This window comes from Marmota monax, unplaced genomic scaffold, assembly GCF_021218885.2.
Source record: "Marmota monax isolate L192 unplaced genomic scaffold, Marmota_monax_Labrador192_F-V1.1 WCK01_AAM20220418_F8-fsc00104, whole genome shotgun sequence".
In the NCBI taxonomy this organism is placed as follows: Eukaryota; Metazoa; Chordata; class Mammalia; order Rodentia; family Sciuridae; genus Marmota; species Marmota monax.
Window position 1 is genome coordinate 5223038 of NW_026693836.1, and position 14883 is coordinate 5237920.

General features: G+C 35.6%; 1 protein-coding gene across 1 annotated transcript in view; it reads right to left on the minus strand.

The window, feature by feature from the left end:
- Maml2 (mastermind like transcriptional coactivator 2) overlaps positions 1 to 14883 on the minus strand; it is a 325554-nt gene that overhangs the window by 10695 nt on the left and 299976 nt on the right. Inside the window, exon 3 of the mRNA XM_046462345.2 lies at positions 796 to 999. Within this exon, the coding sequence (XP_046318301.1) occupies positions 796 to 999 (204 nt within the window). The remainder of the gene's footprint in view (positions 1 to 795; positions 1000 to 14883) is intronic.

Here is a 14883-nt window from a genome sequence, read left to right on the forward strand (position 1 = left end):
TCCCTTATTTTTCTTTTTTCTTTCTATCTTAATTCTGTTATTCTGGAAATGTATAATTTTGTCCCTTTCTTATTTCATTTGGTCAAACAGTTTGAAGGCAAAGAATGAAAACTATTATAGATGGGGCTGTGTTTTTGACAGGGAGGAAGGGATCAGATCAGATATTTTATATTTATATCTGAGGATACAGAGGGATAAACAGATAAATATTGAAGTTGGATTTATGCTTAGGTAGTGTTTGAGAAACACGACTTTGCCTTTCTTAAAAGGTCATACAAGTGGGGCAAAAATAGGAAATATACTTTTAATTTTCTTAAAAAATCATCTTCCATTCTGAGATTCTGTGTTTTAAAAGCCAGATCTTAGTTTTGAAACTTCATGTTGAATTTTTAAACTGCTTTTAAAACTCGTTTATCTCTAAAATCAGTTTGGATATGAGTTCATTAAAATTCTATTCACTATTTCTGCCCCTTGGGGCTGGGGAACAACAGTGGTTTCTTTTGCTTGATTCAAATGCCCATGTTAGTCATTCTAGGCATTCCTGTGCCGGGCAGGGCGAGCGAGCCAAGGTGCTGTGCATTCCAAGTGTCCAGCAGCTGGAAAGTCAAGTTTTTTTTTTTTTTTTTCCTGCAATGCTTTAAACATATATAGTTAGCCTCCCTTACAGCCAGGACACCCTGTCGCTGTTACAGAAGTCAGCACAGAGAAAAGGGCAACAAATAGAAATGGAAGAGAATGATCTCCTTCTCTTGAACCAACAAGTATGTGCATTAGAAGTTAGCAAAAAAATTTTACCGCATCAACTAGCATCTGCTGCTGGAGGAGAAGCTGCTGTTTCTGCTCCATGATCTGCCTCTGTAGAGTCTGTTTCTTTCCCATCAATTGCTGATTCAACAGTGACTGCTGGGAGTTCATGTAACCACTTCCAGTGTTTGGATTTGAGCAGGGGTTGGGACTTGGACTTGGGCCTGTGTTCTGGCCTACCACAGAGTGTTGATCCTAAAGAAGAGAAAGGAGGGGGAAGCTACCGTGAATTAAAAGAAGAAAAATGTAGCACAAAGATCACAAGCTTAGATTCCAAACATTTTTCATCCTGTTAAAGATTGACCATGCTTAATGGGTTGGAGATCAGAGAATTTTTTTTGAAATGTAGACATAACTGCATATCACAACAACCAAAGCAGGTAGGTTAATGACATCAGGACCCTGGATCAGCTCCCATGTGACTCTGATGCTGCAGACTCCACATTCCAGAAAGTGTTTGTAGAACCTCAAAGAAAAAAAAAAGTACTATAAAACATATGGCAAGCCTTTCAATTTCTCAGGAACAAACACCACAGAGTAAAAAGTACGTCCTTTTCCCTAGAGTTAGCATGTATTATTGCTGATCCAGAGATCAAAATGATGTTCCAAGTCATGTATTTAACAATTTAATGACCATTTTGGACAGACGGCATTCTTCCTTGCCCAGCTTTCTATGACACGAGGGCAGGAAGGCCTATGAACTTCTGTTTTTCAAACACTTTGAAACCTGGAAAGATTTCACTTCTAAGACACTTGTTAATTTCACTCCCTCATCAATAACTCAGTAATCTCACAGCAGTATCCAGTAGAACACCTAACCTACTGAAGATAAGAAAATATTGATTAAAAACTCACATTGCATATCAAATAAGATGGATGTTGGTGAATTGCCATTCTAATTTGAAGAATTTTCCAGTGCGTAGGCACTGACAGCTCAGGACCCTACAGGGCAGAAAGCCAAACCCCATCAAGTATTCTCATGAATTCCCAATGATGTGTTTAGGATTGAGCTACTGGGTAAAAAAGACTAGAAAACATAGTTCTGACCTTTGAGAATTTGTCACCTAAGTAAGGGTTAATACACTTATGTATATAAAGATGAGAAATTATGGAAGCACACTTTAGATTATATAAACACAAAGATCCCCAGACTTTGATGATAACCATTTGAGAATCAGATTATAATGCAGATGCCCTGGCTTGCCTGCACCAACCAATCTGTTCTTTCCTCAGGGCTGAGTACCCTTAGGTTCAACAGTGGAAGGGAATGTGTTGGGAAGAAAAATCAAACAGCAGGAACAGGGTGGGGAGATCCTCCTCACCAGTTTGTTCAAAATAATCAAAGCCATCTCTGGAGGACATCTTCTGAGGCTCTGAAGGAGTCAGCCTCTAATACATATATATCCCTATAACCAGTCAGTTCTTTCAGTGTTAAATCCACCATGGCCCTTGGAAAAGATTTTGTGTGCCTACAGACCACTAGGAATATGGACATGAAGACAGCTCTTGAGAATCACTAACAGAATGGTAGTAGAGGAAGATCTTTGAATTGAATGTCTTGGAGGGCAAGTAGAAGGGGAAATACATGGAGGACTGAGGGTAGAGCCTTTGAGTCCATGCAGACCAAGGAGAGGGAAGCAAAGCCTGTGATAGGGAGAAAGAGGCAAGTCAGAGAAGTGTAAAGATTGGTGGTAGAAGAAATCAAGCTGAGAGGGAATATATATGAGGCAGGGGTTGGCCTTCCATACTCTATTTCAACCAGAATAGAAATCTGCTCTTTTCTATGACATCATTTGGAGTTTTACACAAGACTTTGAAAAGAGTCTTTCATGTTTAAAAAAAAATGGCTGACAAACATAGGTAGGGAAATTTAAAGGATTTTTCAGACTTCTTTGAACAGCCATCCAATGGACAAAAGCATGAGCTATGGAGACTGGGCCTCCTTGGTTGTGGCATTTATTAGTTGTGTGGTCTGGTAGAAGTTAATTCACCTCTGTAAGCTTGCATTTCCTTAACTGTAAAATAAGAACAGTAATGGTACTAACTCTTTGGGGTTCCTGGAAGAATTAGGGTTGATAATCCAATGCCTAGCACACAGAAAGTACTCAGTAATGATAATTGTTCATAACTGTTAATGTTACTCAACACAAAGGAGCTATAATCTGTTTTTGTTTGATTTTTCCTTGTGAAGCAAAGGACACAGGTCTTGCAGACTGCTGAAAGCTGTCTGTATCAGCTTTATTAGAAATAGAGAGCTCTCTGTTCAGTTGCAGGTTATGATTATGAGCCACTGATGGAGTCAGGGAATTACCTTCATTCTCCTACATGGAGATGTTAAAAAATGGGCTGTCTTTGTGGGTGAGCTTCTTTTACCTGTGTTATAGGACTGCTCAGGACTCCAACACTATGTTCTTTGTTATATTGGCCTCTTTTTAAACATCTAATTATTTTTTCAATATACATTTACCAAGTACTGTGAAATGAAGGTAATTATATTAATGACATAAAATAAATCAGGTAAAATTTAGAAGAGTGTCAGGAACATAAAACTTAATAACACATGATCTTAAATAAATTCTTCTTATATACTTCAATTTTAATTATCAATAATTTGCTTATTTACATGTTTTTGTATTTTTTTATATTACAGAATGCTTTAGAGACCATTGTCCTTGTGAAAGAGCTTATACTTATACTATAAGGTATATTTGAACTGCAGATGTGATCTGGTGAGTCTCCAACATGTTTTAAACATAGGTTGGCCCTTCTGATCTCTAGTTGGCCATAGTCTCCTCTACTTCATATTTATTATAGCCAGCTAACTCCTTCATTTGTATTATGTCTCCAGTCTATGTAAGCAATTAGAGTTAAGATCCATAGCTTACAAATTACGTAGCAAGATATGATATGCCACACACCATACATATATATTCACCCAAAGTTGTGATAGTAAGAAGTGATGCCTAATAATTTTCACTGGGTAGTATGAAACCTACTAGTACCTTTGGATTAAGACCCAGATCACCTAATACCTAGTCTAGTTTCTCATGCATCCATCAATGAATGTGACAAATTTGCTGAATGTCAATTATTCTAGGAAGTTTTCTATTTTCTAGAGTTTAAAAAAAGTATTTAGAAATAAAAATAAAACCATGAGAAGGAAAAGAGGTGGACAGAGTTTTCAATGGCAAAATTGGTGAACTTCAAAATGATTTCTGGAAAGATCAGGAAACCACCCTTCTCTAAGATTTTAAAAAGATTTTCATGTGTGCCAAGAAAATGTAGCTATGTCTCTTTCTCACTCTAATTAAACAGATGGACTGTGCTAAATTTAGTTTCACTCCTTCACAATCCTAAAAGATATTCTAGGACTCCTTTCCCTAGAGTCCAAGGGTTCTCTAAATTTAAAACTAGTGATGAGGTGAAGGTTCACTGGTATGAAGGAAAGAATAAGAGATATATGCTCTTTTTGGAGTTTTGTAGATTTTTAAATCTGTGGCTTCTAGCCCATGGACCCTACCTTGTGCTCTTCTATATACATTCTTTCAGTTCATGATTAAAGTAATATTTTGCTGCTATCACATTTTTTTGCCCTTATGTTAGCTGTGAAACACAAAACACCTCCTTCGCGGACTCACTGTCATTGCCAAGATGTTGTGCAAACTTTAGTACATAAAATATTTTGAAAGAAAAATATGCTCCAATGCATTGGCTCTGGTTTCCATGTTCAGCTTCAATCTTTGCCTTAAACTCAGTCATGTAGAACTTGAGATCACAGAAATCATCTGTTTCTCCCCCAACACATTTTCTCTGGAAGGGCATGTAAAGGTCATGGTAAAAAGAGCACATCTTTAGCCTATAAATGACAGTGTATGTGTGTGATTGTGGATAACTTTATAATATTCCCATTAATGTAGTCTTTTATGTAAAATAAAACCCAATTTTCTAGAGAAACTCAAGTTAAATACTGATGTGTCAGCAAGTAACAGTCACATGACTGTTCCATTTTGTGTATTTTTTTTCCTGTTTTTACTATAAAGTTGCAGTACTTAATATTTACCTACAAATTAGGTTTTTGATCTCATTCTCCTGGGATTTAATATTAATTTACACTTGATATGTATTTAAAATGATTCACATGAATGTGAGAGAGTGTGCATGCATTTTGAGATTTTTAGAGTCCTTTTAAGTCACTAAGATAGGGTAGCATGCCAGTGCTTAAACATGGTTCAAGTTTCTTGATCTTTGTTTTCATCCAGCCCATAACTGCTAGACCAATGAAATTACACATCTATATTCTACTAATAATCAACCTGTCTTCAGAATTCTTAACTTCTCTCTACTTTTATTCATTCATTCACTCATCTAATGTTTGTTGAGCATTTACTATGCATCATGCATTCTTCTAGGCCTTGAGAATAAAGCAGCAAACAGACCAACATGACTTTTCATGAATCTGGAACAAACAAAATTTTTTAATGAGTTTCAGAGTCAGAACCTTTTTGTGGAATAAATTCAGTTTTCCAAATGCCATCCCAACCAAGAAGGGTTGGAGATCTCAGTTAAGCATTTCTCTGGTTCTGCACAGTTGGTCCTGCACTTACTCTAATGTCTAATTTTGAGCATCCCCTGTCTCTAAGGTTGTAGGCCTTTCATCAGCATCTCACTACTGTGTCTCAAACCACTACTAGCTTTTAGTTACCTAATTTATGCTCTTTCATTCTGAAAATATTTAAAATTATCCCAAATCAGTAATGAAGATCTCATAATAAATTCATGTACATATTTTTTTAAAAAATCTCCATCCTAGTCTACCATTTAAGAAGAACCTGGATATTCTTGATGGAGTCACTACATTCTAAATAACTATGGATTCAAACTCCATACAGACAGTAGACAAAGCCTCTCTCTGTCCATTCATCCACTTGCCCATCTATCCATCTATCCTATCCGCCAACTTGTCTATTGTCAACCTGTCCGTCTATCTAGTCTAGTTCAAATTCAAAAGCAACAGTCCTTTTTATCACATTCCTAATCATTCAGCTTCTTATATTACAGAAAAATTCTTGGTATATTATTTGAAATACTCTTCAGCATTTTGCTGTTGTTATTAATAGCATATGAATGAAGAAAATGCTAAATACGGATCTTTGCACACAATGAATTCCATGCATTTCTTAAACAAATAAACAAACAAACATATATCGACTGACTGTAACATATGTGCCAGAAATTTTGTTAGGTACTAGAGAAATCAAGATAATTTGGTCTTACAAGGCTTTCACCTCCAAGGAGAAAAAAAATGTCATACTCTGAATTGTGGACAGTGATGTACCACAGCACCAAAGTATGTGACTACTAGAAAAGCCTGCTGCTGCTTGCCTAAGCTTTTGATGTTTGTTTTTCTTTTTGTTTTGTTTGTTTTTGAGACAGGGTCTCCTAAGTTGGCCAGGCTGACTTTGAACTTGAGATCCTCCTGCCTCAGCCTCCTGGGTAGTTGGGATTGCAGGCATGTGCCTCCAGGCCAGGCTCACTTTTAAGTTTTGTAACTGTGTAATGATAGGCAATTTATTTCCCAGAATGCTGTTACAGATATTAGTAGACCATCTGGAAAATCATCTATGTGATAACTAAACCTTTTAGCTGGAGACAATCAAACAATTTTATAACTTGGCATGTGGGTTTTAAAGTATTGTAAATGTGTCAAAAGCATCCTTTCCCAAGTTTGTTACTTCGTTGGTTTAACATTTTGTTCATGGGTCACCACAGGAAGTACTTTTAACCCAATGAGTTGCAAACTATCTTTAAACCTCCTAGAAAATTGGGGGACATTTGAATTCTTAATGGCAACCCTTATCCTCCCTGTAATTGCATTTCACCAAAGATAATTTGAAGAACTTTTGAAAAAAGTCGAAATTTTAAAAATAAGAAAAAATCCTACTCCTCCAGCCTAACCAGCTGGCATCTAATTGAACATTTCTAGCATAAATATTTAAAGAAATGGTATGTATAAAGAAAATCTTGTAAATCTCAGTAGCAAACAGTGGAGGAGAGGCTGGCCACTGGGTCGTAATTGGACAAAATGTCTCTACAAATCATGGTCAATATGTGTGAGATCTTTTTAAAAAATGTTAACTAACAAAATTCTGGGATTACCTCTTTCTTTCATTGTAAGGCAATACAAGGGATCCGTCAGTCAGGGCTGATTTCACCAAAAGGTAAAATGAAGTGCAGTTACACGTCTCTTAAAGCAGCAAACAAAAACATCCACTGTTTCATTGAAGTATATTGAAACATTAGGACTTACTGAATTCAGTCAATTTCGCTGCTAAAGCAGTTTTGTGGGATGAAGAGTGACACGGTAACTTTCACAAAGGAATCAAAGTTATAGGGCAGGTATTGTTCTCTTACTATTAAAAAATTTAAAAAAATATTTGTGTCATTCTAGGTATCTGGATAAAGTGTCTGTTTCTTTTAACTTATTTCGAAGTTGGATATTTAATGATTTTTTTCCTCCCACAAAAATGAAATAATGTGGGTTATTTGAGATTTTGGCGTGGGATGATTGCCCTTTCTTTTTCTTGGCTTCCAGAGCTAGGCATCTGCAATTTGCAAAACAAATTCAAGATAAAGTACCCAGCTGGGCAAGTCTGTACAGTGGACCTCACATACTGGTTTGCTGTTCAATCAATCTTTTTTTTTCCCCCTCCCTTCTTTCTTTCCCTCTTTTCCTCGTCTTTCCCTGTCTCAAGGAACTAACTGCTCAATTGTTCCTCCAGGCTATTCATCTTCTGAGCTGTCTGCTGATAAAGCCATTTACTTATCTCTGGCCTGAGAAACAAGCTGCCTTAACTGTTGCGTTCCCTCCAAGCTGGCAGGCCTACTCACTTCTTTCTTTGCTTGTGGCATGGAGAGTGAGGTAGCTGTGGGTGGCTAAAATAATTGAACATTCCTTGTCTGACACCACAACAATGACAACAACAATAATGATGACAACAAAACAATTCATCAGGAAACCGTCCAGGAAACAGCCTGCAAACAGAAGGACTGAAGGGATAAGACACTCCTGTCCTCCGGTTGCCAGGTCTGCCAATCTCCTATTTCAAAGGTCAGCAGACAATGACATGATGTGCCAAATCCCCCTGCCACCTTTTTTTGGTAAATAAAATTTTACTGGGGCACAGAGGTTCACACCCATTTACATATTATCCGTGGCTGGTCTCACACTCCAACAACAGAGCTGACAGAGTTGTGACAGATACCTTAATCACTCACAAAGCATGAGATGTTTACTATCTGGCCCTTTACAGGAAATGTTAGCTGACCCTTGTTCTATTTAGCTATATTGCCCAGGGAATGCTAGATATTTTTGTCTTTCATAGTAAATTAAAAACATATACCTTATAGAAAGTACCTAGCAATTCTTGGAAGTAACCGGCAAATTGGGAATAAGAAATACTTATGAGATCTGTTTGCAATGGCCATCCATTCCTGCAGCTACTATAGGTAAAGGAGACTGAAAAGCAACTTAGAGATCCTTTACCCAACTTCAATGTATTGATGACACATTACCCAGAAAGGTTAAGGAATTGACATGCACAAGGTCATACACACTGAAATGTGAAGAACATATATCCAAATCTAAGAAGATGCATTAAAGAGAAATAAACAAAAAAAAAATTTGCTTGAAAGAAGTGTATGTAGCTTGTCTGATAGAATAGGATCTGTAGGAGTGAGGGGTCAGGTAATAGAGATGCTGAAAGGTGGAGTGTGGAAAAACAGAAGAATGTATTTGCTTTCATATTTTTCTTAGTCCTTTGCCATTATGAACAGTAGCTGCTTTTTTCTTCCTACCTAATAGGGCTTTTTTTTTTTCACTTGCTCAGCAAGGAAATTCTGATTATATGTTTATAATCTGTTTGGTTAAATGAGTAGAATGAGTTTTGTGGTCACTATAGAGTTCATCCTTCAGATGTTACTTAATTTTCAAGTCACCAGGACACTGCATCTATTCTTAGCCTCTGGGGTGGACACTTATTATGGGTTGGCACAGAGACCAGTTCCATGAGTGAGGAAGCAGCACTGGGGTGGGAGAACAGCCAGGAACAAAACGTCAGTGGGTCAGGGTGGAGTGGCAAGAGTTTGGTAACTCAGGGGAAGGAATGAGAAATTGGTCTTAAAAGAGAAATTCTTCAATTTTAGAAGGGCTTTTTGTGGCAGACCTGAACTTTCTGTTTTGTAAGTTGGCTTCAGCTTTCTGGCCCTGGAACAGTGGTTTCAAACCTTTCTATGCATCACAGTGCCTTCTGAGGACATCACCAAGCTGTGGATTCTGCTCTCCTCTCATTCCCATAAACACAGAGATGACTAGGGATTTTGTCTAACAATTTCAGGCAGTTTACAAAGTCTCTAAACATCTACAGACTATACATAGTCCTCAGGCTGAAAACACCACCCCTACTCATTAAAGGTTAGTGTTTATGAAAGTCATGAAATGGCATTCCCTGGAGTACATCCTCTATACCGCACCGTCAGCTTGAAACTATCCACATTTTCCAGCAGAAGCAGAAAAGGGGGACAGAACTTCCTGTTTTGAGGCATATGAGGTGAAAATGCTGCCTCTTTTCAAAGTCAACTGGAAAACCAAAGAAAAAGAGGCAAAGTTGAAATTGGTTGCTAAAGCCAATGTTTTTGAAATGGGTGGCCACCTTGGAGGGGCCCTTGGCACAAAGGACATTTCAGGAAGGGCTAGTGGAAGACGATGGAGATCATGAAGTGGACAACTACAATGACCATGTATCTGTTGCAAGGCAAGAAGGTGCACAGAAGGAGTCCCATTCCTAATAGGTATCATTTCTTGAAAGTTACGGTGACAGGCCATATGTTGAAGGCTTGGCATTTATTATCTGATTTACTCTCTATACTAATTCTCTTTTGATTATTATTCACATTTTAAGGATGAGGAGATAAAAGTTAAGAAATGTGTCTTTTTTTTTACATGCATGTGTTTAAAATGCAAAATATATCAAAGGTGACTTGGCTTAATCAAACAAGGTAATAGGCAAAATATCCCTCTGTTCTAAAAGCAATTTGAGCGGGTTGGCAGCAACAATGAAAAGTGAGTTCTAGGATCAGACATACCTGGGTGTAAATTCCAACTCAGCTTTTTTCCACATTGTATGGGGATAATGATACCTCCAGGGGTTGTTTCTAAGAACAAATAGCCTACAATAAATGAAGCACTTAGTATAGTGTTGTTTGGTATGCAATGAACTCAGAATAAATATTAACGTCCCTGCTTACGCGAATCTGACATTTGCTGGACATCATCTGTGTATTTAGGGATAAATAATGTATAATTTCTGATCATCATGTACTGAGGGTAGGATGTAGTTTACAACAGTCCAGCAATAAACCAATAAGTAGTAACTATTCAAAGATGTTCTCAGTCAGTTGAATTTAGTAGTGACTAAGCATTATTACCACTGCTTCCATCAATTAAAATAAGGCTGGAAAATTGTATTTCATGATAATTTTATCTTTCATTGAGTTCATTCTATAAATTGTGTTTATATTAATGACTTATTCTTTTCTCTAGGGTCTATAACTCCTCTCTACAAAAGCATTCATTTCAAGTGGATAAACATTAGTAAAAAGTGAAAGATTTATACAATATAAAGAGAAAACATAGTATGAGTATATGCTAAGGACCAGTTTTACACTCTAAAATTGTCTGTTCCTGTAGAAGTGTTTGGAAAGTAGTGTGGTTTTGGATGAGATAATTATCAACATGTTCCATTCTCATTAAAGGTGAAGGCCATTCAGGAAACAAGTAGTGATGGAGAATGAAGAAGGGATAAATGACACCACAGTTCAAAAGGAAGGAAAGCTCTTCTAGAGGACTACTCCTTAAATCAAAATTATGGCCAAATTATACATGGAACAAATCAGAAACTTGAGAAAATTGATTTCCAAAGCATGCTTCTTATGCAATGGAAAGAACAAAGTTTTTTTTTTCCTTTGGGAATAAAAAAACCAAAACGATATGTTGTTTGACCTTAGAGTTTCACCTCCATGAAATCTATATAGACTTATTCTAGCTTCTTAAAAGCTTGTCTCATTTTCTTATCTATTAAGGGCTAAATAATAAGACCTCCCTCTGACAATTGCTGAATGGCTTAAGTAAAACCATGTAGGTGAAATATGTGGCACAGTCTTTGGCTCATAAGATGGTGTTGATAATGGTGCCCTCTCCAAAATTTACTTTGAAACTTAACCCCCATCATGGTGGTATTGAGTTAGGGCCTTTAGCAGGTGATAAGCCATGAGGAATTATGAATGGAATTAGTGTACTTATAAAATGTCTTGCAAGGGTAATTTACATCCTATTTTTCCTTCTACCCTCTGCCATGTTAGGATGCCACCATGAGAAGAAGACAATGGTTAAATAGGTCTCAGCAGACACTGAGGCTGGGACCTTGATCTTGGACTTCTCAGGCTCCAGAACTAGGAGAAATAAGGGTTCTGTTCTTATAAATGATCTGTTCTGTTTTATTTTGCTACAGCAGCAGAAATGGACTAAGTGTTCAAGGAAAGTTAGCATTTATTTTAAACTATTATTTGCTCTCACAAGATTTTTATTATTTTTATCTTATACACAGACATTCTTCTAGGAATTTGTTTCATGTGTCTTGTGAACCTCATTAATGCTGTAGTCTTCTTTCATACCTCTTTAGGCCTAACTTTTAACCAAGTTTAAAATATGAAATTTAGATTATAATCTCTAAATTCCAGTCTAGTACTAGAATAGTTAGAATTCTACTTCTATTTAATCCAGTGAATAATATATAATACTGTGATGAAATAATTCTATTTTTTTTACATTGAGTCTCAATACAATATAACAACATGGCATGCTAAGATTTTACCTCTATAATAAATAATAGATTAAGCCATCTCCGGGTAAAGAATGAGGGATCAAACTGACTCTCTTCTTCTGCAGTGATTAAGGTAAATGAACTTAGATTTGTAATTGGAAATGTTGAGGAAATGTATTAGAATTCTGGACGCATTAATATGTATAAACGTAGAAGACACAGTATAGAACTATATAGTTTTGGTAATAACTTCTGACCTTTCTCAAGTGATTCCTTAGAAAGGTCCTGTATTTTTCCCAGATTCTGTAAATAATCTACAAACTATTTTGCTAGAGATAATTTCTTATGTTTTGAATATCCATTCTGCACTAAAATATACAAAACTTATTAGCCTATGCATTAACCTATAAATTCTGACATATTTCCTCTTATGAGAAATGAGAGAAAAATCTTGGTTATAGTAGGCTGTCTAACAGGCATGGAAATCTAGATGCAATAATAAAGTAACTGTGCTCAATATCTTCAAATATACTCAGCTACTCTAATGTGACATGATTAGCTATTTTTGAATGTATTATTATAACAACCACAAAGGACATTAAAAAGGAGCCATCTGTTCTCTGTTAAATGTAGCCCAGAAGTCTCCCTTGGATTAGGGGAGCAAGCCACTAAATACTTCAGTGAGACTTCAAAAAAGCTAAATTCTCCTTAAGAATCACTGAGGGATGAACTTCAAAAGAGTAGAGGTTTCACTTGGATCAATTCCCAGAAAATCAGGTTATTTACCAAATCTTATTTATGCAAACTATACAAACACATTTTGATCTACAGAGTACCAAAATAATGTTTTAGAAAAATGATAGTCTTAAATGAAAAGTCTACTACGAAAAAGAATGAGGAAAGTCAACTTTTTTGGTCTAACCATATTTTATATCTACATTGATCAAATTATTTATCCAACTATTGCCATGTATGCTGTTACTGCAAGGCGATGTACCTAGAAAAGCATGACTGGAACTTTTAAAAATTCTGTTGGGTAATAAGATTTGGATGTCTTACACACACACACACACACACACACACACACACGTGCACACACAGCATTTCATCTTTGTTTTTCATTGTCTGGAATATCAGGTGTCCTAGAGAGCTTAAATTGTTTATAGCCCAACCATTTTAAGACTTTTTTTTTCATTTGGTACCATTTCTGGTTTATCTTTGGATTCACAAGCTGACTTTTCACTATACATTAATTCATTCATATAGAGAATTCTGAAGAAGATAGGTATATCTTGGCACATATCCAACATAGGTGCAATTATCACCTGAGTGAAAGCATATCTTATATTTATCTGTTATAGAATATGTCACTTATTTATTTACGTCTATATTTTATCTTATTACACCATAGTCACTATAAGAAAATGGACTGTTTTATTCATCTATACATTCCCACTAGCACACATAAACTTAGCATTAAGGAGATACTCAGTATTCTTTGTTGTTAAATAAACTATAAGTAATTATTTAAAATCAGATAAACTTTATTTGTAACTGATTTATAATTACTTTGGTATTATTAATAAAGTAAAATGTATATAAAAATTTTGATTAAAATAACAAATATCAATATTTGATATATAAAATGCCTTAACTGGGAATATTAATTATTATTTGTCAATACAAGATACTATACAAATCTTTTTGCTTAGAGTTAAAAACTTGAACTTAAATTCAGCAATACAGTTTGCTATACATGAACTTTTAACCTTTACTTTCCTTAGCAATTTGGGTAGGTTGGTTGTATAAGATTCTGTTACTTATAACTGGAAACAGATCCTTGACTCAAATTGACTGTCCAGTGATTTTTCAATTTGGTAAACATTTGTGGTTTATGTTCCCAACTGCTGATCAGGAGAGAATGCATGAAGAGAGAGTGATACATTGTGTAGTTACCAATGTTTACACTGTTTGGTGCTGTCCAGATCCATGTGGTACTTTTAAAAAGGATATACATTTGAGACTGCTACAACTCTTCAGCTGCTGGCTAGATCCAAGTAACAGTTCATTTAGTGTACTTCAGAGCATTTCTAAATATTTAAATCGAAACTGTGATTAAATTTGAGCCAATTGGATTCCTTTTAGAATTTGAAAGTATTGTAATTCAGCTGTGCTCAGAAGAAATAAAATAGAACAAAAATTTCAGAAATTACAAGCTTCTCCTTAAACTTGGCAGAACTCTGGCCAAGTACCTGAAATGCCATGCTACTTAAATGGAAATTTAAAATCATTCAACTATTTATTTTTCATATATATTACCAAATAATTGGCTTGAAAAAATATTATTAAATCAACTACAGTAGTTGGGTATTAGCAAGATATGGTTTGATTCTCTCATCCTGGGACCTGATTTACTTAACAGATTTTTATTTGAAGTTCATCATATTTATCTAATGCTTTCCAAGATTGATTTTCAGCTTTCCTTTTATATAAACAGGTATACTGACACCATCAAGATTATAGCATTCTTTTTAAAAAGTTGCTCTTTTCAAGGTACAGGGCAAGTACTAGTATTCCATTTTAGAAACGTAGTATGTTAATAAACATTCTCAGGGTTAATTAAAGTGATTTGAGTTCTTTGAAAACAAACTAATATTGATAGATATAGTGTTAATGTGCAATGGACTAGCCAGAGATCCCATGGAAGGAAGGGCAATTTAATTCTTTTAAATTACTTAATATTGAAGATGGCCATTCCATGTAAAGTAGTCTTTTTGCTCTTCAGTTCTGCACCTTTTCCTTTACCTTGAAATTAAACTTGAATATTTTTTATGTCTTTTTTTTAAGTCTACCTTGATTATTTTTTTTCCTGGCAGATGGGTTCATGGTTTTCTCTAGTAATGAATATGCAATTCATCCATATTCCCTGCTATCATTTAGAAGACCAACAGGGTGTTAATCTTTGGATTTCATCTGATCCTGCTCCTAGGAGAAAGTGAGATGGGCACAGTTGTGGGAAAATTACTACAGATCTGGATAATTTAGTTTATTTCAATAATTTATATATTTTTAATAAAATTTTCAGATGCCATTAGTACATGATGGATAACTTTCAGTCAAATTTAACATCAGCATAACTAACTGATATACTTCCTGCCACATTGGTCTTCAAGGGTAGAAGAAAACAGCATGGACATTGATA